The sequence below is a fragment of the Phaethon lepturus genome, unplaced genomic scaffold (genome assembly GCF_000687285.1).
Source record: "Phaethon lepturus isolate BGI_N335 unplaced genomic scaffold, ASM68728v1 scaffold19570, whole genome shotgun sequence".
Taxonomy (NCBI): domain Eukaryota; kingdom Metazoa; phylum Chordata; class Aves; order Phaethontiformes; family Phaethontidae; genus Phaethon; species Phaethon lepturus.
The window spans coordinates 6,174-34,030 of record NW_010510048.1 but is presented as its reverse complement, the minus strand read 5'-3'; the positions used below and the strand labels follow the sequence as shown (position 1 = coordinate 34,030).

Here is a 27,857-nt window from a genome sequence, read left to right as displayed (position 1 = left end):
AAAGTCAAACTACAGGTCACACCAGCTCTGAAAGTTTTTGTTGTTCCAACTGTGATGTGTCTAGAAACAATGCATATGCCAGTAACCTCCTACTTCATTCGCAACTGTTACAACCTTTAGATTTCAGATAGCTTATTTAAGATGGAAAACACTCTTCACTTTGCTTCAATTCAGGTATACTGGCTGAAAGAAATTCTTCAGAGAAGAGCCTTAATGGTCTTTCTGCTCTGTTGTGCTGGCCAAAAACACCTGGACAGACTAGTGTGTTTTCAAGGTCTCCCGCTGAAGACAGCAGCAGAATTTAGATGTCAACTTCAGCTGGCTACTCTGCAAGCACAGCTGGCATGTTTCTGGAGTTCTGCTATAGAACTTCAGCAATGTATGTAAAAATGGGTAACTTCCATCTCATACAGTTACAATGGTGTGATATGTTAAGATTACGCAGACTGGGTCTAAGGTTCCTCCAGTTTTATTGGGCCACTTACCTCTTCTGCTTTTTGACTTACTCAAAAATGTGTGGTTAGCCTCAAATCTACAAAGGAATTCTTGCCTAGACTAAAATCCAGATTTGAAGAGTAACTTGTTTGAAACACTAGAAAGTTTATGACAAAACTGAAAACAACACCCTCCATCCTTCATGATATTCCTGGTAAGAAAGACAGATCATTTTTATGCAAGACCTTTAATTTAATCACTATATAAAATGGCATTTCCTATGATGGAATTTTCTGGCTGATGAAGTGCTTCTAAAGAGTTCATATTTCATAGTCTCACTGTTCACAGACTACACCCAGGAGCTTAGAATTTTGAAATTTGAATTTAACTATAGAGTTCACTAATATTAAATTAACCTTGCCAGACATTGAGACAAATATGATGCAGATTCAAAAGATGATACCAAATTTTTTATTTCACTGCTTAAGAGATAAAAGTTGTTGTACTACCATTAAACTGTTGGGGGTGTTTTGTGTCTCTTCTTTAAAATGTATTTGTACATAAAATTTTACAAATACAAAATGTATTTGTAAAATCCCTTAAAGCCTACATGAAATGACGCAAAACAAATTCTGAAATGTCTTACGTTTTCAGACAGTAGGCTCCTGTGAAATATGTCAGCCTACATAAGGGAGAAAGGAATATAACCAAGTTTTCTTAGCAAGGAATAACTTTTTCTAGGACTTGAGTGTGTGGTTTTGTTGGGAAAAAATTACCAACCCACTGACAGCTGTAAGTGGTAGTTAATGAACTCTCACCTCCTTTACTGAAGAGTTATTTTCAATGAAAGTTTGGAAAAACTGCTAACAAAATGAGTTGAGGCTCAAACTTTAAGGCAGAGAAACACAAGGAGCTCTTTTGCTGATGTAAATGTCTGAAGTATTTTTCCTGTGTTGTTCTTAAAATGTATCTTCTACCACTTGAGTGCACAATTGGGAGCCAGTGCAACTTCCACTCCGAGTTAAAGAAGCAGAATGAAAGTATGTATCCCTTCTGTGAAGGGGAAAAGAACAAGACAAATCTAAACCATTTTCACCTAAGGGTAACTATTTTCAGTCATCACTTCACACGATTAGTTCAACAAAATGCAGAAGTGCTCATCCCAAAGAGCATCAGCAGCACAAGTTTGTTGCAGAACATGAGAGCATACACATATTCTCATTTTTGGTTTCTGCAGTGGCTTGTTCACGATACTAGTGGAAAGTACAGTTTATATCTACCCAAGACTACAGAGATAGCTCAACGTTTTCTCAAGCTCTCTGTGAAATGGTTTTGCTGTTTAAAATGTTGAAGAACACAGAACTATTTCCTCCTTTACATTAATATTAATTTCACAGGTTAATTTGGTTCTTATATCAAAAAGTAGGTACCCTGATATTTATTAGGCACATGCCTAAAGCAAACTCATTGCTCTAATTAAGAGTAGTTTTCTTCTCATCACAGTTAGATTCCCTTCAGTAAATTACAAGCTCGCTGAGGTTTTGGTTATGCAGTTGTCTGCTGTACTGCACACTTGCCAAAATGCAGGACTGGTTTGACCAAACCAATCACAAATTTTAACAAACTGATTTTTATTTTTGTTTTAGTATTCAAATCACTTTTTCTTCAAAGCCAAAACAAGTCTGTAGCTTGCAAGGCACACTCCTACATGTTTAAACGGTAAGTACTCAGATAGCTTTGCTATCATTTACCCTCAATATGTAGTGCTTCAGAAACATGGTTCTAGATAACTTTTTAATATGTGAAAGTGATCTTCATTCATTTAAGTACAAAGGGATGAAAAATGCAAGTAATTCATAGACCTTATTTCTCCAGGATGCAGAACAAGCAAATCACTACAATCCTATTTATAAATTAGTGCTCTAGAATGCTAAGTAGTAAAGACAAATTCAGCCAAAGTTTGTTTTGTAGGATTTTTCAATATCCTTGAACAGATCAGTCTATTCAGTAAGAAAGTACTATACACAGAGAGCTGTGGAGCACTTTGGTAAATCCCACCTTGCTACATTCATTCCTTTTGGGTTTTTCCAAACAGGAATGTAGAACTTGTATGTAATAAAGCAAATATTTACATTAAGCACAATACAGCAATTTATTTAGATGCTTAAATGAAGAATACAAAGGGAAATAAAGATCACAAAATTATACATACTACAACAGTGTGTCATATATTAGATGGTATAAATGAATACAACACCTTGATGGTGTTAACTAAAGATAAAACTAAATATTCAAAACACAGCACTTTCATTTCAGTGTGCTGCTTCAACACAATACACTTTTATACAGATCTAAAAGGTGTCAAAATTAGTAGCTGCAAACTTGTTTCTTGCATGTGATTTTTCTTTTTTAGCTTAAAAGATTTCAGAAAATGGCTCTGAAATACGTTTGTCATCCGTTGTAATGTCAAGGATATTCAGAACAAGAAAATTCTATAATACAATAGAGTCCAGATATATTTTTTTATGTTGCTGGCCTCTGTTTTGAGATTGTACAAGGTTATGTGCAAAAACTAAGTTTGTCAAAATTCATACTATAGCAGTTTCAAGCTTTTGCTAGGTAAACTAGATACAGCATTTATTACACAGCAGGGCAACACTAAAAAAGAGAAACGAATCTATGATGGGTACACAAGAACAATTTCATAAGCTTCACTTGAATAGGTCTAAAAGACTGTACAAATATACATTTCAACTATTCAGAATGATACATGAAAAAAATCAATTTCCCCATAGTCTACTATACACGTTGAACTGGTAGCTTGTATGGTTGGCCCTACACTACCATGTGAAAAAGGGTAATGTTTAAAAAGACATACAACTGAACATGTACAAGAGTGAAATAAATGTTGAAAATGCAGATAAAATAAACCTCTGCTTTTCTCTGTGTGCATTCTGGAGCCACCAGCTTATCCGTTTTCACATTAAGTTACTGTGCTCATCCCAGCAGGTTTTCTCAAGCAAGATTAGCCAACAGCATCCTTAAATAACCACTGGAATAATAGTGGCCACAACCACCACATGCCATGACCTAGCACTCGAAAGGCAGTACCAGTTAGAATTTAAGCTTAGCAGTCATACTGAAATGCAAGTGTTTGGACAGTTGTAGATTTGATCGTCTTACTGACACTTGTGAATCAAGCAGCTTATGCTTGCTGGCTACTCAGCTCCACACCAGTTAAGCTGCTATGCATCGGTTCTGCCACTCCGTCAGTCACACTGTCAAACTGATCTCCATCCTCACTGTCAATTGTGCTATTCTGCCATTCCATCTGCTGATTTGACAAGCTCTCCTCAATCTCTGATGCATTTTTCCATTGCGACTGGTCCTTAGACCAAAACTCTTCTACTTTTCCATAGGAACGATTCTTCCACTTTGACTGTTCTTCATCACTTTCCGATCCACCCCCTTTTGTCTCAACAGTCGGTTTACTGCTACCAGCATCTTCACTTTGGGAGGATTCATCTGTCCATACTTCTGGTTTTACTTCCGACGTATTATCTTCAAAATCAGACACCTGCTGAGAACCAGGCCCACTGTCAGACTGTGAAGCTCCATCTTTCCATTCAACAGCATCATCTTGATCATCCTGATCACCTTCGCTATCTGAAACATCACCTACCAGTTTTGTGGGTTCTTCAGCAGAAATAATCTCTTCATATTTAGAGCTCTCCTCTTGTTTTTGATCAGACTTCTCTGGAGACTGTAATGTATTTTCTTCAATGATTTCCTTGGATATGCTGTCCTCTGGGTTCTCCGCTATGCTGTCAGAAGAGGTTTTCCCACCAACGTCAGAAATACGCTGAACAAACGGACTACCGCTTTCATTGTATTCCTCCTCTATATTTTCATAGCTGTCTGAGGAACTTTCATTGTCTTTTTCTAAGTTTATTTTTTTATCAACAGTCTTACTAACATTGACTCTGGAATTCTTTTCATCGTGGTTTTCAAACAGCCATTCAGCATCAAAATCCATTTCATGTTTGACCTTGTTTAACTCTTTCATATTGAAACCAAGCAGCACACCAGGTTTGTATTTTTCACAATCTCTAACACATTTCTTCCTTTTGTTACTAAAATGAGACGCAATATCAGATTTCCATAGCCACAAACTGGCAGCCAGCTTTTCAATCTCTCTCCTAGTGGGATATGGTTGCTTGTTAAAATATTTAGTAAGAAATGTTTTCCTGGCTTCATAGGAATCATCTTCATGACCCTTGGGGTCCAATGCTAGAACTACAGGTTCTTCAGGCTTCTCCTCAAAGGCAGAGGGAGAGTCATCATCATCCATTTTCCTTTTCTTCATTAGTGAGAATTCCATGTGTTCATAAGTACGTTTTACAGGTGCTACAGCTGGAGACTGACTTAGCCGAGATGACGAAGTACCTTTGTCCTGGCCATTCTGAGTCTTCCCAACACCTCTGCAGTGAACAAGGTGCAGCGTTATAGTTGAGGCAGTCATGTTACTAGTATATACACCAAGGCAATGAATGCATTTGTAGGTCAGCTTTTTCTCAACTGGATGAACTGTCTGAATTACTTGATGCCTCTCCCGTAGATGATGTGCAAGTGCATCAGAGATGGGTCCTTTTAGGATTGAGAAGCACAGAGGACAGAGAGTTTTCCCCACATCTTTTTTGTAAGGAACTGCTGCTTGTGGAGAACTTTTTACAGGTACATCAGACTTCTCCTGGATTTTCGGCTGTGGTTTCGGAGGAACTGGGGGAGTATTCTGAGCATGGTAAGTCAGCAGGAGCATCTCTCAGGTTGTAGGTGGTTACAAGAAGATGTATATTCGTGTGACTACCCTGCTGCAATGTCAAATCAAAGGTTAGCGTGGAGTCAGTTTTAGGTCCCATTTCTTCATCAACGTGAACCATCCGCATATGAGCGGCCATCTTTTCAACATCATTGAAGGTTGAACGGCAATACGGACAAGACAGACCATGTATTAACATATGATTAAGCAATGTATCAGTGGGTAAATAGCGATTACAGTATAGACATTTGCTAGTGAAATTGTGTATTTTCATGATATAGTTAGCTACCGCAGGCACCTTTTCAGCCTTGTGCTCCTTTTCAAAGTGGACACTATACACGTTTTCAGGAAAGAGCTCATTACAGATTGTACAGATTTTCCACTTCTGAGTGGATGATGTATTGACAGCAGAAGGACCTGTAGCAGCTACAGGAGATTTTGAGCCAGACTGACCTAATACTCTTGAAGCTGCCTGTGACTGAGATAACGACGTCTGTTTCAACTGAGCTGATGAAAGAGAAGATGAATTGGCAGACTGAAGAGAGTATCTTGCTGAGGCCTGTGATCTCTGTTCCCCTCCAAGAGTATAAGGCCTTCCATTGCCACTTGTTGAAAACTGTTTCATTGTTTGCGATTGCTGTGGAATAGAAACTGGTGCATTACCACTTAAGTTTAGCCTTCCCCCTGGCTGACCAACATAACTTGGCGGTACTGATTTGACCCCGTAATTGTTTTGTTGTAGGTGAACATTTGACATCATATTCACTCCTGTGGAATTTAACGTAGGCTTTGGTATTGTGAGTCTGTTCATCATCTGTTGTGACGAAAGGGATCGAACACTTCCAGGGGAAAGGGGACCCATCCTCTGAGGGAGTCCCATAGGCTTTTTATCCTGTGGTTTTGGAGCTATTAGCATCAAAGGTTTAGATCTTGGAACCACTACATTGGTGTGACCTATCATTGCTGTTACCTGATATCCTATACGTTCGTGGTCTTCGATAACATGCTGTACTAAAGCTTCATACGATTTCGGCATAAAAAGGCATCGTTTGCAGTGAATACTACCCTCCTCTCGGGTACTGGAACTTAACGGAACTGCACCATTGAGTGACTTTTCACCTCCCTTCGCTATGTAAGGAGCAGCAACATGCTGAAAGTGTTCCCTGTAAATGTGCTTTCTAACTATTTCATAGAGAGGATCTCGGTAAGTGCACTTCTTACAGTAATAAACAGCTTGTTCTACACTGTCAGCCTGCTTAGGTTTAAGGCTATCATGTTTGTTTTTATCTTTAAAAGTGCTGATGCCTCCACTTGGTGTATTGGCATTTGGAGCATGAAATATTTTAATGTGCGTTTCCAAAGTCTTTTTGTCCGCATTGAAAGTACAGTAAGGACAATTAAGGAGAATCCTATTTTCAAAGTCTTCACTATGAACATTCCGGAAGTGGCTTTTGTACGCTGAAAAGAACTTCGAGGAAAACGGACATGCACTGCAGCAAAAGGGCTTTGTCCGATAGTCCTTAAAACAAAGAACAAAGCAGGAACTAAATATTGAGAAGCAGTTTTTAGAACAACAACATCCATGATCTTCTCAAACAGTAACGTTTCTAAATAATAGTCTCAAGACCCACTGCAACAGCTTCAAACCTTTAGATTAATTTCTTCTCTCCAATTTTTGGCCTGCAGATCAAGCCCTGAAAAGTTTATCCTCCGAACATGCATATGATGTGGCAAGTGCCAATTTAGAGGTCCCTCAAGAATTTAACCATAAACTCAGTGTGCAAGGATAAATCACAAGCATCTTTCTCCACCAGTCAAAGAAAAAGCCTCATTCCCTGCAGCTGAGCTGCATGAATAAGTTCACTGTAAGCTCATTTCTGGGGGGCAAATGGCATTCATGATTGTTTGAGTAGAACATCAAAATCTGCCAACAATATATAACTTTAGCTATTTCAGTATCTTAATCCATTACAAACCTCAATATAAAAGGCATTCTTCAAAACTTAGTTTTGGTGAACAAATTGATTTAAGCTTACCAAGACATATACTAAGGCCGCACAAGACCTTAAAGCCACCAAGCCTTTCCTTCTGATCAAAGTACAAACCTGATTTTTAAAACGATCTTCAATCAGGAAAAAAAAAAGGTGCCTCCCTGCACCCTTTATCTTTGTTATATTTAACATGTTACCAATGAAGTTCTTGTCAACTGTTGTAACAGAAACTAAAGTTACATTGGCCTTAGAGATAGCCACAAGCAACCTGGCATTTCAGATGAGGTAAGACATGAAATTCAAATAGTTACAAGCATTCATCATGATTGTCAAAACAAGTCTTGTGCATCAAGCTACACATAGATCATCTGAAGTAGATGGAGAGTTGCACTCTCCCTCTGCATAAGTAAGTAGGAATATATGCTTCTGTCCACCTTCTGAAGCCTCAGACATCTGTTAGGCTGGAGCCAAGTTACAACAAAACAAACTAAACAAAAGCTGCCTCCTTTTACATTACAATTTTTATTCTGGAATTAACTAGAAAAAAAGGACAACAGTGTATTTTATGGAACACAGTAATAAAGGAACCTTTTTAGATTAACACTAAACTAAGAATCCATCATAATACAGATTCCCATTTCCTGTAAGAGCAGTAACTGATCTTTCAGATGCCAAAAGAGGGTTTAGTTTGTAGAGATATTTCTCACCTTCTCACTGTTCTGTCAGTGCTGGTATTATATTGTACCATCGGTAGAGGCTACTGCAGTGCACACGACTTGCTTTAAATGTGTTTAATCAGAATCAAATAATATCACTATTACAGTATTATTTCCAACCTCCACTTCTAGCTCAATTAAAATCTCCTCTATTACTGGCTTAGAAACATCTAAAAAGTGAGACTTCCAGCATCACTTCACTGTGCTGTCTAGAACAATGCATGACTAAACCAAACCTCAGACACAGTCAGATTATGAGAATCCTCAGATGGGGCAGACAGCTAACAGAGCTACAACAATAGTGAGAGTTAAGTATGTTCATTTAAAGTTTTTCTGAAATGATGAAAACATATAATGAAACACTTAAGGGAAGGTAAAAAATTTATCACAAACTGTACAAAATTGTTGATCTTTTGACTAGAAGGATGGTGAAATTCTGCTAAGCTTGAAAACAGATGGGCTTTTAATATGCAGTTGTCAAAGGCTGAGTAAGATTTCTTGGCCAATCAGTTCTGCAGCACTTGGCTATCCATACTGCTACAACAAAGACCAGGATGACAAATGAAGATCAATGGGTAAAGCTGCAGGAAAAGCTCTTGGCATATCTGTGAAATGCCCTTTAATAAGAACCATCTTCAGAATCAGATGTGTCAACATAAACTATTACCAACCTGATTTTTTGTAAGCGATGGGTCCCACAATCCTACATCCTCCCATGTAGTGTTTTTCAAATAAAAATCATTAGGTTCAAACTGCTTAAAATCCTGGAGAAGGGGAAGACGGGAAGAGAGTACAGAGAATCAAAACCAAAGACCAACTGCTCCCTTAAGCAACTCTTGTAAGCATCCATGCTGTCCTCTCAAGTGCTGCTGGCAAACAGTAGATATTATTAATTCAAGGAAATGTGGGTATTTCAGATGCACCTCTTCGGAGGTGAAGTTTTAAATAGTCTCCATATCACAAAACACCTCAAGACCTATTTTCAATACTCATCTTTCTAATTAACCCAAGACTGTAATTATGTACCTGCCCCATTTTCAAAAGCATTCATGGAAAAATGTATTCCTGGGCTACTGCTAAACATTTAAGGTCATATAGATGCTTTACCAGAACTCTTGATTTTTTTTTTTTGTTTGTCTGTGGGTTTTTTTGTTTGGTGGTTTTTGTTTTGGGGTTTTTTGGGGGTTTGTTTGTTTGGGTTTGTTTTTGGGTTTTTTGTGTGTGTGGTTTTTTTGTTTTCTTTTTTTGGTTTTGTTTTTTTTTTTGTGGGGTGGATGTTTGATTTGGTTTTGGTTTTATTAGTTTTAATTTCACACAGGAAGTCAGATAAAAGTTTTACAAGTTTGACTACATGTATGATGTCCAAGAAGCCCAGTTCCTATTAAATTTTTTTTTTTCCTTAAGTACTTTGGCATTTCATCTTTGGCATGTAAGTCAGCAGCACATAAGGACTCAAAAACAGTATTTCTACTGAAATGAATACTGAAAGTAATGTTCTCCTGATTCAGAATTTTGCCCTTAAAAATTGTACTTGCTCCATAGGAATGACTGGAGTTTCTTTCTCTTGTGCATTTCACTTAAATGGTCTTTTTTAAAGAGACACTAACAGAAAAGCCAAAGCAAACAGGTCATAATTTGCTGAGTACTCTTAAAGAGTTAAAGTGTGTGAACTGACAGTACAGAAGTTAGTGTTCAGGAAAGAAAGCTGTACTTTTGAGATGACAGTGATGAAGTCTGTCCAGAAGAGTAGCACAAATACTTCCTAGAAGGGAAGGGTAACAGGTACAGAAGTGATTTTGTAACTTGATGACCTACTGTGAGCACTGACAAACACTTGATGAAAACCTCAGAACCATCTTCTGTCCCCCAAGAACATCCTATACCGCACCTAGTTCTTGCTTCATTCCTAGATGTTCAGTTAGCAAATGCTATTTTTAAGATTCCAACATAAGCAAAAGACAACCTACCTTCAATATGTATCAGGTCAGTCACATATAGACTGAAGTGTATCTTGTCTCCAATAAAAAGTATTTACGGGTACATTTTTTAGCTCAAGTTACTAATTAAGTCATACTTTGTGTAGAACTTAAAAAGCAACGCAGGGGGTAGCAACGCCTGAACAAGAAGGCTCAAATGGAATCCCAGAATCATTCTCAGAAGCTGGTGAGAACAAATGAGTATGGTGTGGGAACAGAATACAAGGGATTCCTTCAAAATTCACAGTAAAAATTTAACATTTTGTGAAATGGGTCTTAAAAAAAAGGAAGCCATACACCAAAGACCTCACAGTCCCATTAAAATTGGAGCATTTTACCCCTAGCTACAACACTTGGGAGGCATCATACTTACTTCTATATGTTCTTTACAGTATTCCAAACCAATGTCACTAAGTATTTTTTTCACAGTTTTCCGGGCCTTTCTTAAACTGCCAAGGTTGTTGACAGGAAGTTGGAACATAGTTTCTATTGAAAAAGAAAGTAAGAGAAAAGGTTTAAGTCAAATGTGTTTTGTCTGATAGTGTTCAACAGTTAGTAATTTTCTGTCTCATTTTACCCATATAACTCAGTAGCAGAGCTGTACCATTAACTAAGAAACTACCACATTTTCTGTCTGATTTGTTCTTAAATGAGGCTGGCCAGAAAGCTAGATATTGACAAACTTAAGAGAGCACTTAAACCAACAAACTGATGTAACAACTACTGCAGGAGTAATCAACTGCATCTAGAAACAACATTTTTTTTTTAAGTGTCTATATTTACATGAAGTTTACCTCCTGTGCTGAAGTACTTAACAACTCAATTTATCTTTTGTGCATAGGTATCCTGATTTGAAAATTGAAAACTGGTAAGCTGAGCTTCAAGGTTTGTGTCAGTCTTGTAATAGATTTAATAGTATCTCTTCAGTGAGAAAGAGGTTTCTTGCATTCAACTGTAGGTAGGGTAAGAAATTAATACTGTTTCCTCCATTTACTGTATTTATAGCTTTAAATGGCTGACAAGCTGTTTGGCATATATTCTTCCTTTATTAAGACGGGATCTGGAGGCTTGGTGAGAGCCCTTCAGAGATAGAATCACTGGAAAAAGTACACAAGATGGCTTAACACCTCTAAGTGTAGCTGGATATTTTCAGCCTACAAGACAACCCTCCCTTTCAGTTCCCCACACAGAGATAGCTAATTCCAATTAAACTGCCTGCTAATGACTGGGGCTATCCAGCTAAGAGAAAATCTAAAATTTTAAGGTATGTGGATTCCCAGATTCAACCATTACCACTAAGATTTCTTCCTAACACTAATAACTAGTCTTATTTTGTGTAATCAGGAATTCTCAGTCTGCATGCTGCCATCATTATGGTAAGTGCTTGCACAGCTACAGAGCCATCACCAACAAGTCATCTGCACTTTAAGGTGCAAAATGGCAGAAATGTGAAGGTCCCTGACAACGTACAGTTATTTTGGAAGTGAGAGGGGGTGGAGCCAGCAATAAAAAGGTAGGCTTTTCTCAAAGAACAAGGGGAAGAAGCTTCTTAAATAGCAAGGAAGTGTCAGAGTTGTTATCTTGTTCCCTAGGCTTTAACAATCCAATGCCTGTTGCATTAAGAATATCACCACAGAAGATAAAAGCTGCATTTTTGATCATTAATATTTTCGTGAGCCAATTCAGAAATGTTGCTTTCTTCGAACAATAGAAGGTTTGATTTGTATCACCAACTTAATCTACTGTAAGGCCAAAGACTACCTACATCGATTAAAAATGGACTACTTTTTTGTTAGAAGCTTGAAAATATTTTTTAATGCTTTCAAACAGAAGCCCTAAAATCCAGAGTTAACAGAAGTTCACAGCCATTAAATATTTGAGTTAGACAAAAATCTCCCCTTTTATCATGAGATCAAGGGCAACTGCTGGTCTACAAAGAGCTTACTAAGAAATTTTCTCCAAGTACAAAGGATATGGGTTGTAACTACAACAACTGAGTGTCTCTGATCAAAACCAACCCTGCTATATGCACTATTATGCATAATCCTTGAAGTATTACTTGTCTGTTTACACACTAGCCTTTTTATTTTCCTACTCCTACCAACCTTTACTAGGTAATGCTTTAAGACAGTCACTAACAACTTAGTATTCCATGATTCCCACCAACACCACTGTTTCCTTTCAGAAATAAACAAACCTGAAAAGTTCAGCATGTAACAGTGCTAATACAAACCACTTCAATCAGTCTCACAATCTACAAGTAGTGCTGCTAGCACGTGTTGCTAGGCTCTAGTCTCTTCAAATTCAATAAATTCAGAAATAGCTTCTGGGTAAGAGCAGAAAGCTATCATGACATTTAGGATTCATATCACAACTATAAATTAGAAACTAAGTGGAAACAAGCCTGAGTTTATAAAAAGATCTACAGCAAAATTTTCAGAAGTACCAAAGCAACTCTGATCATTAAGGATTTTGGTACTTGTATCAGGCTGGCCACTGTCACACATTACCAGAAGCAAATATAGTGTCATTTTAACACCCATATATGAAAACAAAGAGGGGAAAAAAAAGTTTAGACCTTGTCTATAAATCTCAGGGATTCCAAATTACTCACAGTATTTGCAATAATGAAGTTACTTAGACACATCATGCAAAGTGACTAATGACAGTACTTTTCAAACAACATAGGCCAGAAGAAAAAGTATTTCAATATTGTGTATTAATTTAATCCAAGTAACACTCGTTAAGAGAATTTAGTATAATTGCAAACATCTTGATTTCTTCACATACATAACTCTAGTCTCAGTGAAAAGGATTAGAATTGGAGAAAATTTAGAATTAAGTTCATATGAAAAATGGTTATGTTCTGTATCTTATCTGGCACTTCTCATTTTAGGGAAATTCAAGCCACTTTAGAACTATGCATTCTAGTGAAATACCTGATTGGTAGATTCACTTTAAAGTCTCATGATATGAACCCTACTCAAGCTATCAAGAACACTTCTACAGGCATTCTTGGCCATCTCAGAGAAGGCAAGGATTAAACAGATCATGGCAGTAAACTACTCTGTCTTACCAGTTATTCCCTCTAAAGCCTCTAATGACTGTGCGGGAAATCGTGAACTGCTTCTTTTTTTATGATGTATCCATTCTCATCTGTACTTTTATAAAATCAAATATTTCATCTGCAATTATAAACAATATCCAGGCCTAAGACATTCTCCCTTTCTATGCAAGAGCAAATATGATTGTCCAAATAATTAGAGTGATTCAGGTCATCCTTTCAGAATGTTACTCACTCCTACCCAGTGAATTATTTTTAATCCTCAAAAAGGACTAGAAAATAAGGTTTGAATTTGAGTGTCCAACTTCTTGTTACTTTGACAACTGACTCAGGCAAATCAATTATTGAAATCTGCATTTAAGCTTATGGTTCCTTTATCAGATTTTTGGATAAAATTCTGAATTTATCCATGTTCCTTTCCTCTTTCTTGTATTAAGAGCTCTTTCTAAAGGCACACATTGAACAGAAGTTTAAGAAAAACACTTTCAACACACATTAGATTTTTATAACTCTGTACTGCATCTTAGGCTTCGATTAAGTAACTAAGAATGTGCCAAGTTCCACCCTGCTTTCCTACCTGTCCTTGCCCATACTGTGGGCACTTAGTAACTTAAAAACACTTAGTTTTACTGTGTAAGCCACCTCTGGGCTGATGCTGTATCCTGTTATTTGTACTATTACTTAACATGCTTTTGGATGAAGTAAAATAAAAATAATACCATTTATGACAAAGTATAAGCACATAAATGGTGGAAGAGCTTTTGAAAATAGTAACGGATATTCACCTTGCAAATAGGAATTGTATTGAGAAATTGTTGTATTAAAAAAATTAAGACCACAAAGAGTATATTTACATATTTCAGGGCAATATTACAATTAGTTTAGTTACTTCAACAAATAGAACTGACATCTCCTTGACTAAAAATATTAGTTGAAGATTGCAATTTTGCTTCAATTGTAAAAACAACATCTAATATAGCTTAAAGTTGAGCCAGGTCCACTTCAAAGACATGAATAGTAATTGAAAATATTTGACAACAGGGCTGAGGATCAGCAGTGCCAGTTTTGTGAAGTATTAGTAACAAATCAGTTTAAAATATGGTGAAGACTAATGGGAAAAAAAGCTGTTGCCTAAGAATTTAAACTGCTAACTATCCTACTGATTAATGCAAATGGCTTAATAAGGTTGTGTCCTATTTGCAATTTCCAAATAGTAGCATTTTTTCTATTTTTGATCTGCAGTTGAAACAGTAAGTGAAGCTTAACATTTCCAGATGGAAGAAACTACTCCAACCTGCAGTTTCTTCTCCTAGACCAGTCACTACAAAATAGCTTTCAATGCTGAGCCCACTGTCACTTTTTTCATGACTTAAAACAGATCTGACTTTTGTGATACTAGAACTGCATTAATAGGAAAACAAAAAATACCACAGTGCACACAGTGGACTTACATCCTTAAACACAGATCACAAATTGGAAAGAAAATATTCTTCCTTAATATTCTATTCCCTCTCTTCCCTAACCAGAACTGGGAAGGCTCAGTGGCTCTGAATACTAAGCTACAATGAAGTAACACAAGTTTGCTTTCAAAGCACAGTATCTTTTTTTTTTTTTAATTTAATCTCAAGAACATCCATTTATTAAAAGGTCTTGCTGCTGCAGTTCATAGAGCAATAGTAAAAAATATTAATGTAGCCAAGAAATTAATCATGGCTCCACTAATTCCTGTTTTCTAAGGGCAACTGAGTAAGTATGGCTCTCGCTGTAATGCATTGGTGCAGTAATGCTTTCAGTAGCTTCTTCATAGCTACCTGTAAGCTCAAGTTTTTCATTAAAAATTATATGAAGCAGCATAGTCAAGTATGTTCAGGATTTGAATGAATATTTTCAAGTGAACTTCAAATCCAGGGAGATAATGTCCTAATAATTTTATTCTAGAATAGCCCAAGTTCTTAATAACTGTAGAAACACCAGTGCCTGAAAACATTACATTTTGAAGTTTCTAGCAAGCTGTGCTGTTTTCTTTAAAACCAAAGTCCCCACTTGAAGAATATACTCAATTTTGTGGTAAAGAAACAATTTTTTTTTTTCCTTACAAAGTGAGAGTCAGTACAGAGTTTATCTTTAGGCAATAATCACTTGTAAACTTGAAAGTCAGACAGAAGTCTCAAAATAATGCTTATTAACAAACAGCTTATTTTAGTACAAACCACCATTAACAACTTCTTCACCAAAAGAATCAAATACTTTCTCTTAATTGCTCTAATATACCTGGACATGCCAAATATACCATGACATACATATAAACCCAAGTGATAAAGAAAGCCAATTATTTAGGGCTGCCTGAAAACAAGGTCTCTATTCTACCCGCACAATCTTGCCTCTGCCCTTCTGCCTGCCTCACAGTCAAGTCTTAAAGACAAATCTTCCTATCACAACACATCATAATAGAGGATATAATTAGATCTTCACAGCTGAAAACTGAAGATCAACCTTACTTTGCAAATTCTGCTTGACAGCCGAATCCAACTCACCTAATCTTAACAAAAAACTCATCCTTAAGCAAATACACTTCATTTTATTTAGGAAGTTTCTTGACCATTTAATCGTAATTAGTGGAGAGCCAGATACAGTCTGATATTATTATGCTTTGTGACCACAAAAAGAGCTTTTAGCATCGGCATTCATTTCCATTTACAGCAAGTAACTCAAATTGTAATTGCAATATACACAACAAACTGCTGGCATATCCTTGAATGTGGACATTAAAACAGCTGGGATTAAGAAGTGTCTCAAATCATCATTTAGACATTAATGCTATTCTTGAAATGAGGTATCCTTTATCTGACCAAAAGTTGATGTTTAAGATAGGACCCCTGGAACATCTCTTCTGCACTGTCAGGGCTTCTTCCTACTGCTCTGAAGCTTAGGTCCAAGTAATAATTTTAACAGAACACAATACTAAGGAATGCAGCATCCAGCACTGCAAAACCTACTAGTGCTCCGATCTGGCATTGAAGCTACCACTGCATCCAGCATCCCCCACAGCAAAGCATGCCCATAATAAAGGGTCACAGATCAACTGATCCTTCTCTAAAATAGTTTAGTTTAATGCTATTTCTCCTGAAGTATTTTCTACTGAAATGCCAAAAATGAAGTGCCATACTCTGCACTTCAGTGAAGACAAATCAAAGGCACAAGCCTTTTCACTAGGCACAAGCAGCTCAAGCTTTGCAGATCTATTGGTTACCAATCCCTGATGGTTAAAGTGCCGCTTACCTAATACTATAGGCTCAATACACAACTTCTCTCTGCGATTTCGGAGTAGCTTTCAAAAGAAGCTGAGCAGCATGTATTTGTTATATAAAGGAGGAATTCATTTATCCTGACATTGTACCACTCAAGCAATGACAATTCCAGCCCAGGATTCTAATTAGCAGGTCATCCTGTATTTCCATGTATTCTGTTTTATAGCAGCCAAGGCATAACTGATTTTAATTGTTTTCCTGTATGGTTCTACTCTTATCTTATTCTTTCCTGCACAAGACCCAGATATTTAATACATTATAGAACTTTTCTTTGTAAGGGAATGTGCATCTCCACACATTCACAGAAAAATAGTCAAGATGATCACATATATGTTCAGCAAAAATAGTTCTACAGAGAAACCTGAGCATTTCTTATCCTCGTTAAGTAACACAAATAATGAGATCTGCCTCTAAGTCAAGCAGTTATTTTCAAGTGCATGATTCAACAAACATAGTAAGAATTAAGTTTGTGCCTGCCCTTCTGTTTCCTACTTCTAGTGTTGGGTCCCACCTAGAAATACAACTGGGAAGCCCTTGTTCGTAAGTTAAGTTTCGCATCAATCTGCACTAAAGAGCTGGGTAGAGAGAATAAATGATTACTTAAAAACAAGACCAACAATTGTCCTTACTAGATATATCCAGGTAGTATCTTCAGGTGCCTAAGAAAAGCGATTACTAATCTAGTTATAAGAAATTCTGAAAAATTACACTGATTTAATAAAATCTCACTTGTCTTTAGTGTGCTTGTACACAAAATGTCTGACTCTACCAGTCACAAAATAATGGTAAAATAAGCAGACTGTGTAAGAAATATTTGGAACCTTCTTTTGCTCTGTATTTATGCAGTACTTAGCTTTATACAAAGGTCCAGTCCACAGTCAGGTACTGACTCCTAGAATAATTCAGTAGCCAAGTGGAAGCAGAAAAGACAAGCTATAAAAGAGTACTAAATTAGAAACACTGCACCTCAGTTTTTGTTTCACAGTCACATCTTGGAGATGCAAGGACCTATTTTAGACAAACTTCATGCAGTACTATTTCACTGCTATGGGTAACAGCCACTATGCAAAGCATGAACAAAAAGCTAAGACCAGTTTCCTAGCTAGTGCAGATGCGTTCACAAAAAGGTGTGAATGAAGCACACTCTGATCTTCATCCAAAAACCTGCAGGGGGGCGCGGGAGGGAAGGTTTTGTGGAAGAAGCGAGGAGTATTTGCAAGGTAAGCAGAGGGACAACAGTTAGAGATGTCACAGAACTCCAAGTGTGTACATGGTATTGTGCTTGGGAGAACTGAAGCACTGTCTTTGGCTTTTAACAGGCTGTAAGAGTCCCAAGAAGAAAGAATTTAATCTCAAGTGCAGTCCTGATATGTGCATCTTATAACCTCAAAATTAGGGCATAAAATGACTACAAAGACTTCTGAAGTTTGAGAAGTCTACAGGAACCAGCACTTCAGTTCACTCAATAGAATCACATCCTGAAATGGGAGCGGGTCAGGACATAATATAGGCTGATTGAATTAAATTAATAATTATGTCCAAGTTTTAGGAAGCAACTAATACTACAGGCCAAAAGAGGCAACAACATCGTGCCTCTTCTGTTTACAATCAAAGGCTTCTTCAGTGTCTTCAAAGAACTCAGGTTCACTGCTATAACAAAAAAGTGACCTCACTTCAAGGTTAGTATTGCTTCACAGAAAAGGGCTTTTTCTCTCTACTCAATTTTCTAACCCAGTCAGCCATAGTTGGTAGAAGAAAATACTAGTAGGGTAAAAAATTGTGTAACACCTTGAAATGCTCTCAGGAGCACTAGTGTGAACAATAATCAGGAAAAAACATAATTCAAGTGAACAGGGGGGACAAACCATTACTAGAGAAAATTTCTGCTTCATTTTAACAACTTAACAGTGCAAATATGCTAAGACTTGGGAAATCAAGATTTCTAATTTTTATGGCATGACAAAAAAGCAAAAAGGAAACAAGGTCTAGCCCAAAAACTAGCCACCTCAGAGTCACAGAAAAGTTTCAACAAATCCCAAATTCCTCAATATATCACTTTTTTTTTTTTAAACAGATTTTAGCATTCAGATAGACTAGCAGTGACTTTCAGGTCCAAATTACCTCTTCACCAATGTGCTACTCTTACTAGCACTTAAAATTCCAGATGGAAACAATTGCAGTCACTGTTCTAAAAACATCCAGAATGTCAAGTTTGACACATCCTCCTGTTATGTTACTCTAAGTAATCCACTCTAAGTTGATTTTTAAACCACTTTTAGCATTTAATAAACTATCCTCACTGTGCCAGCTTCAAGCACTTCAAGTTAACATGGCCATGCAGTTCAGCCCTTTAACACATCAGTTACCAAGGGACTGGAACCACCTAGAAAACAGAGTCAAAAGATGAGTTAAAAAAAGATTACTATGCAATTATTTGCAAAAGTAATTAATGTAAAATATAATACTGCATGCCTGTTTTAGAATTCTATATTGCAACAGCTAACATTTTCTTATGCTACCTATTCTCAGTGCAAATAGTCCTCTCTTATGAGGGAAGTACTGATCTCATACACACAACACACTGTATTCACAACTTGAGAACTATGACCCTGCAGGAAGGTAAGCACCCAGGAGAGAGAGGATAAGAAACACAAGAGGAAAAAACAGCAAAAACCCCCTATCTGTCAAATTATCAGAGGTGATAAAAGAGAGAAAGCTTCCACCTGTCTTTAGACCCCAAAAGCTGTTCCTATTTAGTGTAACTAAAATCGTAATTCTCCAGTGGGTCTTTTGCATTTTGGACCTCCTCAGAAGAGCTGCCTTGCACCTCTGACACCATCAGGTAACAGATGTTAGACCATTTCAGCTCTGCCAACTTTATCTAGAACAACAAAATAGAGGATCTTCTAGTATACAGCTTCAATGCACGCACAAGGCAACAATGCTATTCTGATTCTGGGAAAGATGCATCAGGTTTGGAACAAGACAACCTTTTTCTCACAACTAAAATCTTCAGCAAATATACCACATCTGCCTCATGTTATTTTCTTTTTTGGACAACATTATTCAATGTGCTTCATGTTTGAGCTTTGTTACAGTTCTAACAAGCAGCAAATATATTTCTAATGTCACGGTCTTGTTAGTAAAATGGTGGTTTTCATCCAGAAATAGTTTAAAAACCTAAAGAAATCATCGGGGAGAAAATCTTTCTGTGTAAAGGAACCAAGGCAGCACCAGTCTAGGTTTTCTTCTCTTTATGCTTAACTGAAAATTCCACCATTTCCTTACTACCACACTGTCAGGTTGTACCATTAGGAAAGCCTTCCATGATCAGCAAGCACAGAAGTGCAGGCAACCCTAAACACTTCATTGAGGAAGATGTCTTCACTCAACAAGGTTTGTGAAGATCACTGTGAAATGGCAAGTAAAAAACAGTTATGGAATCCCCAAAATCTATAAACAAAACACCCCTAGTCCCTAGTGCATTTTATTCTTATTCAGGCATCTCAAACCTGTATGAGTAGGCTAGGTATCCTAACGCTCCTTACAATGGCCACTGATTCTTCTGAAGTACCTGTCCACTGGCGGAACCAAGCCAGTGGAATACATGATTTTTTTTTACTTTTACAGTAAGGTGGGATTTTTTTGTGGGTTTTTTTGGTTGGTTAGTGGTTTGGTTTTGGTGTTTGGTGGCGGGTTTTTTTTTGGTTTGGTTTTTGGGGTTTTTTTTTTACATACAAGAAAAGTATGATGTCAACATTGCTGATGATACTAGAAGAATAATTGGAAAGTTACTATCTGGCTATTCCATTTATTTCCTCTGGAAATTTTATGATCATAGTTCCAAGTTTATTTTAGTTCACAGAGCTGAGAACAGTTAGAAGCAGCAGTCAGTCAAGGAAAGGAAAATTACAAAATTAAACTTTCCTAGTGAGTATTGAGTGAAATTTAGAAATTAAGAGAGAAAAAAGTTATAAAAACAAGGCTCCTTTAAGAAATTTTTTTTTTACATGCGTTTATCAATTTTCATCATGTACCATTTATTTTACCAGCTGATGATTCCCAGGCCTACAATGAAAACCTCACAGGAACATAGAGGTGGAAAACTGGTAACTCATTTTGAGAGCATTTTCCCCTCACAACGAAATATATAAAGTTACTCATAAGAAGCCACATTTACCCCTCAACCCTACCCGTTAAACACTGTAAGTTTATTTTTTGGGTCAACTGAAAGGATCAGCACTAAAAAGAAAAGCTTGATGCATATTCAGTATGTTGATCATCTTGGTTTCGTTGAGTAATAAAATTATTCAGGCACATTCAGTACACAGCCACATAGGAGTTGGTAGTCTTATTAATTACACAACTATTCTCTTTGTTACTGTGGTTATGTACTTCCAGGCTGCCTCACCATAACTGATCAGTCAAAAGAGGGGTGCCAAAACACTTTTATGGGATTAAAAAAAAAAAAGTAGTATAGCTATTTAATCCTAAACCAAACATATGTCAAATACAGAAAACCCAAAAGATGCAGACAATTGAATCAGTTTCTCACTTCCAGATAGCTAGTTCCTTACTACTCTTTAGAAGAGGCACTATTTCACCAAAGCTTAAGTGTGACAGCCCCTTCCCCGCAATGTGTACTGTGAACACCCCACAGGCAAACCAACTCAATCTTCCACTAAAGGCTGCAACATCCCCAGCTGTAAAACTGGGAGCAAACTACCATCATGTGTGCAAAGGCACCACCCCTTTCACACTAAGGGCTCAAATTTCTAAATTGAACTAGAAGGACTTCCAAAGGACTAGACTCTCATCCAGGATAAATCCATCGCTGGTTCATTAAGCCTGCAACTAACATTTTAGGGCTACTGCAGGAAAAAAAACCGTGTAACTCCAGGTAAAAAAGTCCTATATAAAATTTAATAAAAATGCAACTTTAAAAGGGGGTCTTCCTACTGTAATGTAAACATCTACTATTTGTCAGTTTTTCAGAGTCGATGCCAAGCTGAATTTATCAAATAAATCTGTGATTCCAACTGATTTGATGCCAACACCTTAGATTTAATGACAAAAACGTGCATCTCTTGAACTGACTGCTTCTTAAAAGCATTCTGTGAGATTTACACTTCCACACAACTTCTGTTAAATAATTTACCTCGGAATAAAACTAGAGATGCAATTAGAACCATCTCTTGGGCACACTATTAAAAAGAATAAAATATCAGTTTTACCTCCTCTTACGAGCACGTTTGGTTGACCCTTCCTTTCCTAATGCGGTCATTTACACATATTATGAAGATTGAGAAAAACCTGAACTTTTTGGTGATCTGAAACACAGTATTATCACCTGTACTGTTGAAGAAAGTATTAAGTGTGAGCATGTGTGCAAATCAGACAATTTCATAAGCAATGTGTAAACCCAGCCTCTTCTATCCCATTGTGACTTTTTGAGTTTGTATACATCTATACTCAGATCAACCTTGTCTTATGAAAATAATTAGCTCTGTAAGAACTGGAATTCATTAAAGCAGATTTCCTATACATTTTAAATTAAAAGATACTAATATTGTCTGTTATTTCTGAACATGCTTATAAAATTGGTACTGTTCTTACTCTCTCTTTTCCCCTCTCCCCCTTATCCCTCTGCTGCTGGAAAAGGTCTGTCCTTTCGTCGCTCTTTCCCCCTCTCCTCCTCATCCTTTCTTTGCTGGTTCTTGGCCTTCTTGGTCCTTACCTCGCTCATTTTCCCTCTTCTCATCTTCCCTGCGCCAATTCATAGCGTCCACATTCTTTCGTCGTTCTCTCTCATCCTGTCTCCACCGCTTCTTGATATCTTTGTCCTTAACTTGCTCATTTTCTCTCCTCTTCTCATCATCCCTGTGCCATTTTATTGTTTCTGCATTTTTCTGCGGCTCCACGCTTCTTTTGAGATAGTCTTGTCGCCTCCTCCTCTTTTTTAACATATCCCTTTCCCTGGCACGAGCCTGCTTTTCTTTCTGGGAAAGAAAAGCTTTACGGGGCATCATGAGCTGCTGCTGTACCTGTAATAATATCGTATCCATGGAATAATATACTATACATGCACTCAGTCAGGCACCAACAACTCTCATTTGGAGCTGAATACTTCAAATACTAAGCCAAGATAATTTACTGCTGCTTCTCTTTCTTTCATAACCCTCTGCTAGCTCCACATTACATAATGACAGGCAAGTTGCTGTGTTCAGCTCCAGGCACAACACCTAACTGGCACCTCTGCAGTTGGGGCACATCCAATGTTGAGAAGCCAACCAACCCCCTACAATCCCGGGCCTAAGCAGTACGATTTCTTTCCCCCCCCCTTACAACTCCTCCCACAGAGTTTTCAGCAGCCACTGGGCATTGCTGCATCCAGTTGAAGGAACAGGCCGATAGGAGAGCTGTGAATGTTCAAACCTTAGCTGCTTCTCTTACTGGAGATCTACATTTAATGAAACTTAAGGTGCTTATTAATCTTTTCAGACCTCCATCTCTACCAAATTTGGTTAAAAACGGCCAACTTTTTCCTTGTCTGGGAGGATGGAGCAGAGGATTAGGAGACAAGCCACAATCTGAAAAATTGTATAAGCTTTGTTTCCTCGGGAAACCTGGCCAAAACATTTAACTGCAGTTAATAAGTCCTGACTCATCTACTCAGACTTCCTCCAAGTATGTTATGTCTTGCTATTCACTAGAACAAAGGAAAAAAGAATGTGTCTATTTCCAATTTCTGCCAACAGCGTTCCTGACAAACAGGGCTTTTTGGTTTTGTTGTTCTGCTTTTTGTTTGGTTTTTTTTTGTTTGTTTGTTTGTTTTAAAGAGGTGTCGATGAAGACTACCTTTTAGCAAATTGTTTTACTTTTGGTCATTTCTCTGTAGTCATCCAACACATTCATATCTTAAATTTACTTGTGTTAAAATCAGCAATTTTGAAGTGACAGAAAACAAAGCAGACCACGGAAAAAATTTATACTCTTACTAATATCCTTTAAATTCTCTTCTGTACACATTGAACAACATTCAGAAATGTCAAACTGCAGTTGTGGCCCAGGTTTGGGGTTTTCTGTTTGGTTTTGAATTTTTGTTTAGGAGAGTTTTGCAGAGGTCTAATCAAAATGAAAACTGCAGAAAGGACAAAATTACTAGATTAGAATACTTAAGCAAAGCCTAAAACAAAATGAAACAAATGTACTTTTAAAATTTAGCTACCTTATGGAAAGCACTTGTTCCCAGCATGCAATACTCCATCTTTCTCCTACAGAAAAAGCAATGTTTCAAACCCTTATTCTAAAAGCTGTTCCTTTTCTTTACGTAATATACCCCCCCACACACACACACTTAAACCCACTACTCTAGTCCATTGCCTTTGTTAGGTATGTATCATGATCCCATGGTTTTCATTCCAATAATTCAACCCCAAATTTCTTAATATCCAGAATAATACTAAAAGGGAAGGGCTGCAGCAGAGTGAAACAGCATAATCAAAAAAATGCATGCAGTTTGGTGACAAGTTAGTGCATAAAATCCAGATTATGCTAAAAATTACTTTGTTAAAAAGTGTAGGATAGCTCTCCACTAGACAGCCTGTATTTAAGTATTAAATATTTTTCAATAACAGGTATCACTAAAAACAGAAAGCAATGAGAATCCAGGATCAACATCATCAGTGCAACCCAGACACTGTAAATCTTTAAAATAGTTTTCATTTCTCTATCAGCTGTGTGGCAGTTCTGCATTACTGTTGTTTACTAGAGCAAACTTACTAACTTTTAAAACATAAATTATACTTATAATTTTATCAGTAACCTCATTTTATTCCAATAACAATAGCATGAATAAAATGTGGAGTAAATAATATTTCATGCAAATGATTCTCACCCCCGACCCACTCCACCCCCTGGCCCAAAGCAAGTACTGATATTTAAAAATTGCCATTTTTTAAAAAGCACTTTTGGGACTAATTGTTATATTTTCTTTCATTTGTTTTGGGGTTTTTTTTGTTTTGTTTTGTTGTTGGGGATTTTTTCCCCCTTTGGCTTTATCTTTTCATTCTTGTTTACTGCAGTATTCCTCCCCACCCCCCATACACATCCCAGCCCACTTTGACAGACCAATTTATAGACAAATGATAGAAAATATCTTTAAGAAACATTTCATTTGAATTTCCCAAATTAAACATTTCAATTGAGATTCAAATAAGAAATGTCAGATCCCAAGGAATAACTTAAAGGGACATCCAACTTTAATTATGTATCTTTGAACTTCCATATCCCAAGTCACAGGTTTGTTTCAGCACAAGAGAGTCCTTCAGGCAGTCTGGTCATTTCTCTTGCAGTCAAAACATCTTTCACTTTTGCCTCTGTTGGTTTTAATAAACCAAAGGGGGGGGGGGGCAGCGGAATTTAAAAAAAAAGGGGGGGGGGGGGGCAGTGGAATTTAAACGAGGAAACTAATTAGTATGCACTGAAGCTGCCAAACTGATTGAGCTCAATGCCCTGCACACCCCCAATTTTTCTAGAGTTCAAGTTGGTGTTCCTTTAAGTTCAAAATGTCCAAATGTCAGAAGTAAACAATCAGAACTATCCTTTCAACTATTTTTTGCCCATACTTTGCCAAATGGAAAATCTTAACTCTTCCCAATCTATTCAGTACATATTATGAGGCATTTACCTCCAAAATTAATGGTGCTTGGGCGTCTCAGACTCATTGGACAAGTTTCATGCAAAAGCCTCCAAAAATAATTCTCCTTCCAGAACGCCCACCTCAGCGATTATATTACACCTACTGTGTGAGGCCAAAGCCCGGACATAGAAGAAGGATCATATCCTGCTGTACAAAACAAAGTGTTAAAGACAAGAGATAAGAAATGTAATACGGGCAATCTTACATTTATAATGTACGTTTCATTGCAAAGGATCCAAAGCTATTTATAAACCACATTTACGGTACCTTTACTGACACGGAGCTACTGTAGAGTGCACTCCAGCAAGTTAACAGTTCTGCAGGAAGTTTTAGCAGGTTTGTGGCTTAAACAACAGATTCCGCTGGGTGATGCTACCTGAGGAATATTTTGGTGCTCAGATTTCAATTAAGTTACCCAATTCAGAAATCCAGCCGAATGCAGAAATGAATGCTCCTATTCAAACTTCATACCACCTTTTGACTGAAGTGGTTAGGACCTCAGTTTACACCTTATCGGAGCTGTTAGTACTGGCAGCATAGGTGCACCCTGTATCCATGAGGCACACTTAGTAAAATATCAGCAGCACTTCCTTGTAAAGGTAATTTTTCCTAGAAGGTTCCCATACAAACACAGTCCCACCTTAAATTACAAGACTACAGGAGCTCAAACAGGTGACATGGCTGTCAGCCACAGCCCTAGGGACATACATTCATTTGGGAAGTAGCCACATTAAAATATTCAGTTACAATGCTGCTAGTAGGAAGATGTGAAGTAAACTGTTTTGGTTAACGGCATGTAAATGATTATACTTCTGTTGGAAGACTGATACCTCTTCAACTCACATCACCCATGGACAGACATTCAGTCATGAACAGACTGGAAACACAAGACATAACATTAGTATCATGAAGTCTAGAACAACCAAATCTCAAGTTTATAAAAGCAAAATTTCTTCAGTCATTTGTAATTACTTTTCCAAGTAATAAGGAGTTTTACTGTTTAAAATTTAGATTTTCATCTCTGTTGATTACTCAGACAGAACATTCACAGCTTAAAGTACAGATTGTTTTTCTTCAGCAAGTATGGTTTCAACAGAAGATACTAAAATGTTCTAAGAAATTTAAAAAGGCAAAACTCTTAAAATACTTCACAATGAGACAAAACTGAATATTGCATATGCTTGAACACGACCAGTAGCCATATCTTCAAATAGGCAAGGATGATGGGCTATTTTGTTTCATCCTGGATTATTTTCCAACTAGAAAGTAGAATTTGTACCCCCGTATCTCTATCAAGTCCGAATCACTTCCTTCCAACTGAATCCTCATTGCAGAAAACACACTTCTGGATGAGGACTGATCAGCCTTGAGAGCCGATCAGTGACAATTAGTCTATCAGTCTGAAGATACAAATACCAAGCACAGGGAAGTACTTCAACCCATACTGGGCCTCCCGAAGACTGACTATCATTCCACTGCATTGTGTTCCTGATGAGAATCACCAAGCATCTGGCATTTTTCTGACTTTATATAATCCAAAATTATTTTATTTTAGTCCTTATTCTGCTAGTATTTTAAGTTGAAGAAATTCTTGGTTTACCTATAGCAGCACAACATAGTAGCATATATCAGAGCAGACAGCAGCTGTATGCTCCTGGACAAAATGAAACGAGACTGTTCACTTCTTGATACTGTGCTTTTTAACTCCCTATTCGAACTGCATTTAAAATAAAGTCTACTTTTAATGACTTGCCCAGCTAACTGCATTTAATAGCATGCTCTAAAATGCCAGCCATGAAAAAGATTCGCAAAGAAGGCTGTTTGTGCAACATTTGAGTGAAACCTCTTAAAATACAAGAAAAATATGCAAGAAAATCAACCTATGGTTCCCACAGCAATAGAAAAACAGCCTCCCGAGTAAGCAGGTTAAATGATGCTATATAGTATGATGGTGTATAATATTCTGTATTCACGTGAAGACAATGATGGCCTGTCCCTGCAGCAATGTAAAGGCTGGGACTTTGGGACCTGACAATTCCAGGACAGCTAAGGAATTAAGAGTGATAGTCAGAAAGCAGAAAGGTATCTTAGGGAAGAGTGAGCAAATCAAAAATACCAGGAGCAGAACCACCAGGGAGAACAGAGAAATTGGAAAAACTGAAAACCACCTAAATCCTCCTTGAAAAGGTAAGAGTTACAATTATATATCCCCCCTCCCTGCACTGAGTGAATAAAGAGCCTACTCCCAACACTTCTATGACTGGCTTACATTAAGCATTTTCACTTTCTTCCATTGGACTCTTCTCCTTCCTCCCTATTTAAGCATTGCTGGCCTAGTTTTCAGAGGGCTGTGCACCCACATATCCCGTGAAGGTAATGAGATTTGCAGTTTAACACACATCTGAATTGCCAGACAACTAAGGGCTCGTTTTTCAAGTCCGCTATAATCCTAGGACCGAGGCTGTTTTGTAACAGCATGCGCTCTGGCAATATTTTAAACAAAGTGCACCTCCTCAGCCGTACCAGCTTAACCATCTGCAACACCAAGCTTCTGCCCGTGTAACACAATGGTCTCCAGCTAACTTCTGTCTAATGAACATGTCTCATCTCCAACTAGGTAATTCTGTGTGCACAGCTGTGTTACATCCGGCACTTAAATTCAACCTTAAGCTAGCACATCAGTGAGCACAAGCACTGGAGCCCTTTAACTTGCATCCATATCCAAAACAGGGATAGGCACATCAGAAAGATACAAAGTGAACAGAAAATCCAAATCAAACTCTCTGGAAAAAACTGACATGTTGTTTTAAAACTAAGATTATTGGAACTGAAGGAAATCAATGAATG

General features: G+C 37.4%; 1 protein-coding gene across 1 annotated transcript; it reads right to left on the bottom strand.

Annotated features, from left to right (window-relative positions):
* Nucleotides 1-2,562: 2,562 nt before the first annotated feature.
* On the bottom strand, nt 2,563-22,778 carry ADNP (activity-dependent neuroprotector homeobox). The gene is given in 5 exon segments (XM_010295767.1): nt 2,563-5,240; nt 5,242-6,773; nt 8,633-8,725; nt 10,311-10,423; nt 22,047-22,778. Coding segments are annotated over 5 exon segments (3,666 nt in total). The 5' UTR covers nt 22,375-22,778; the 3' UTR covers nt 2,563-3,640.
* Nucleotides 22,779-27,857: the final 5,079 nt, after the last annotated feature.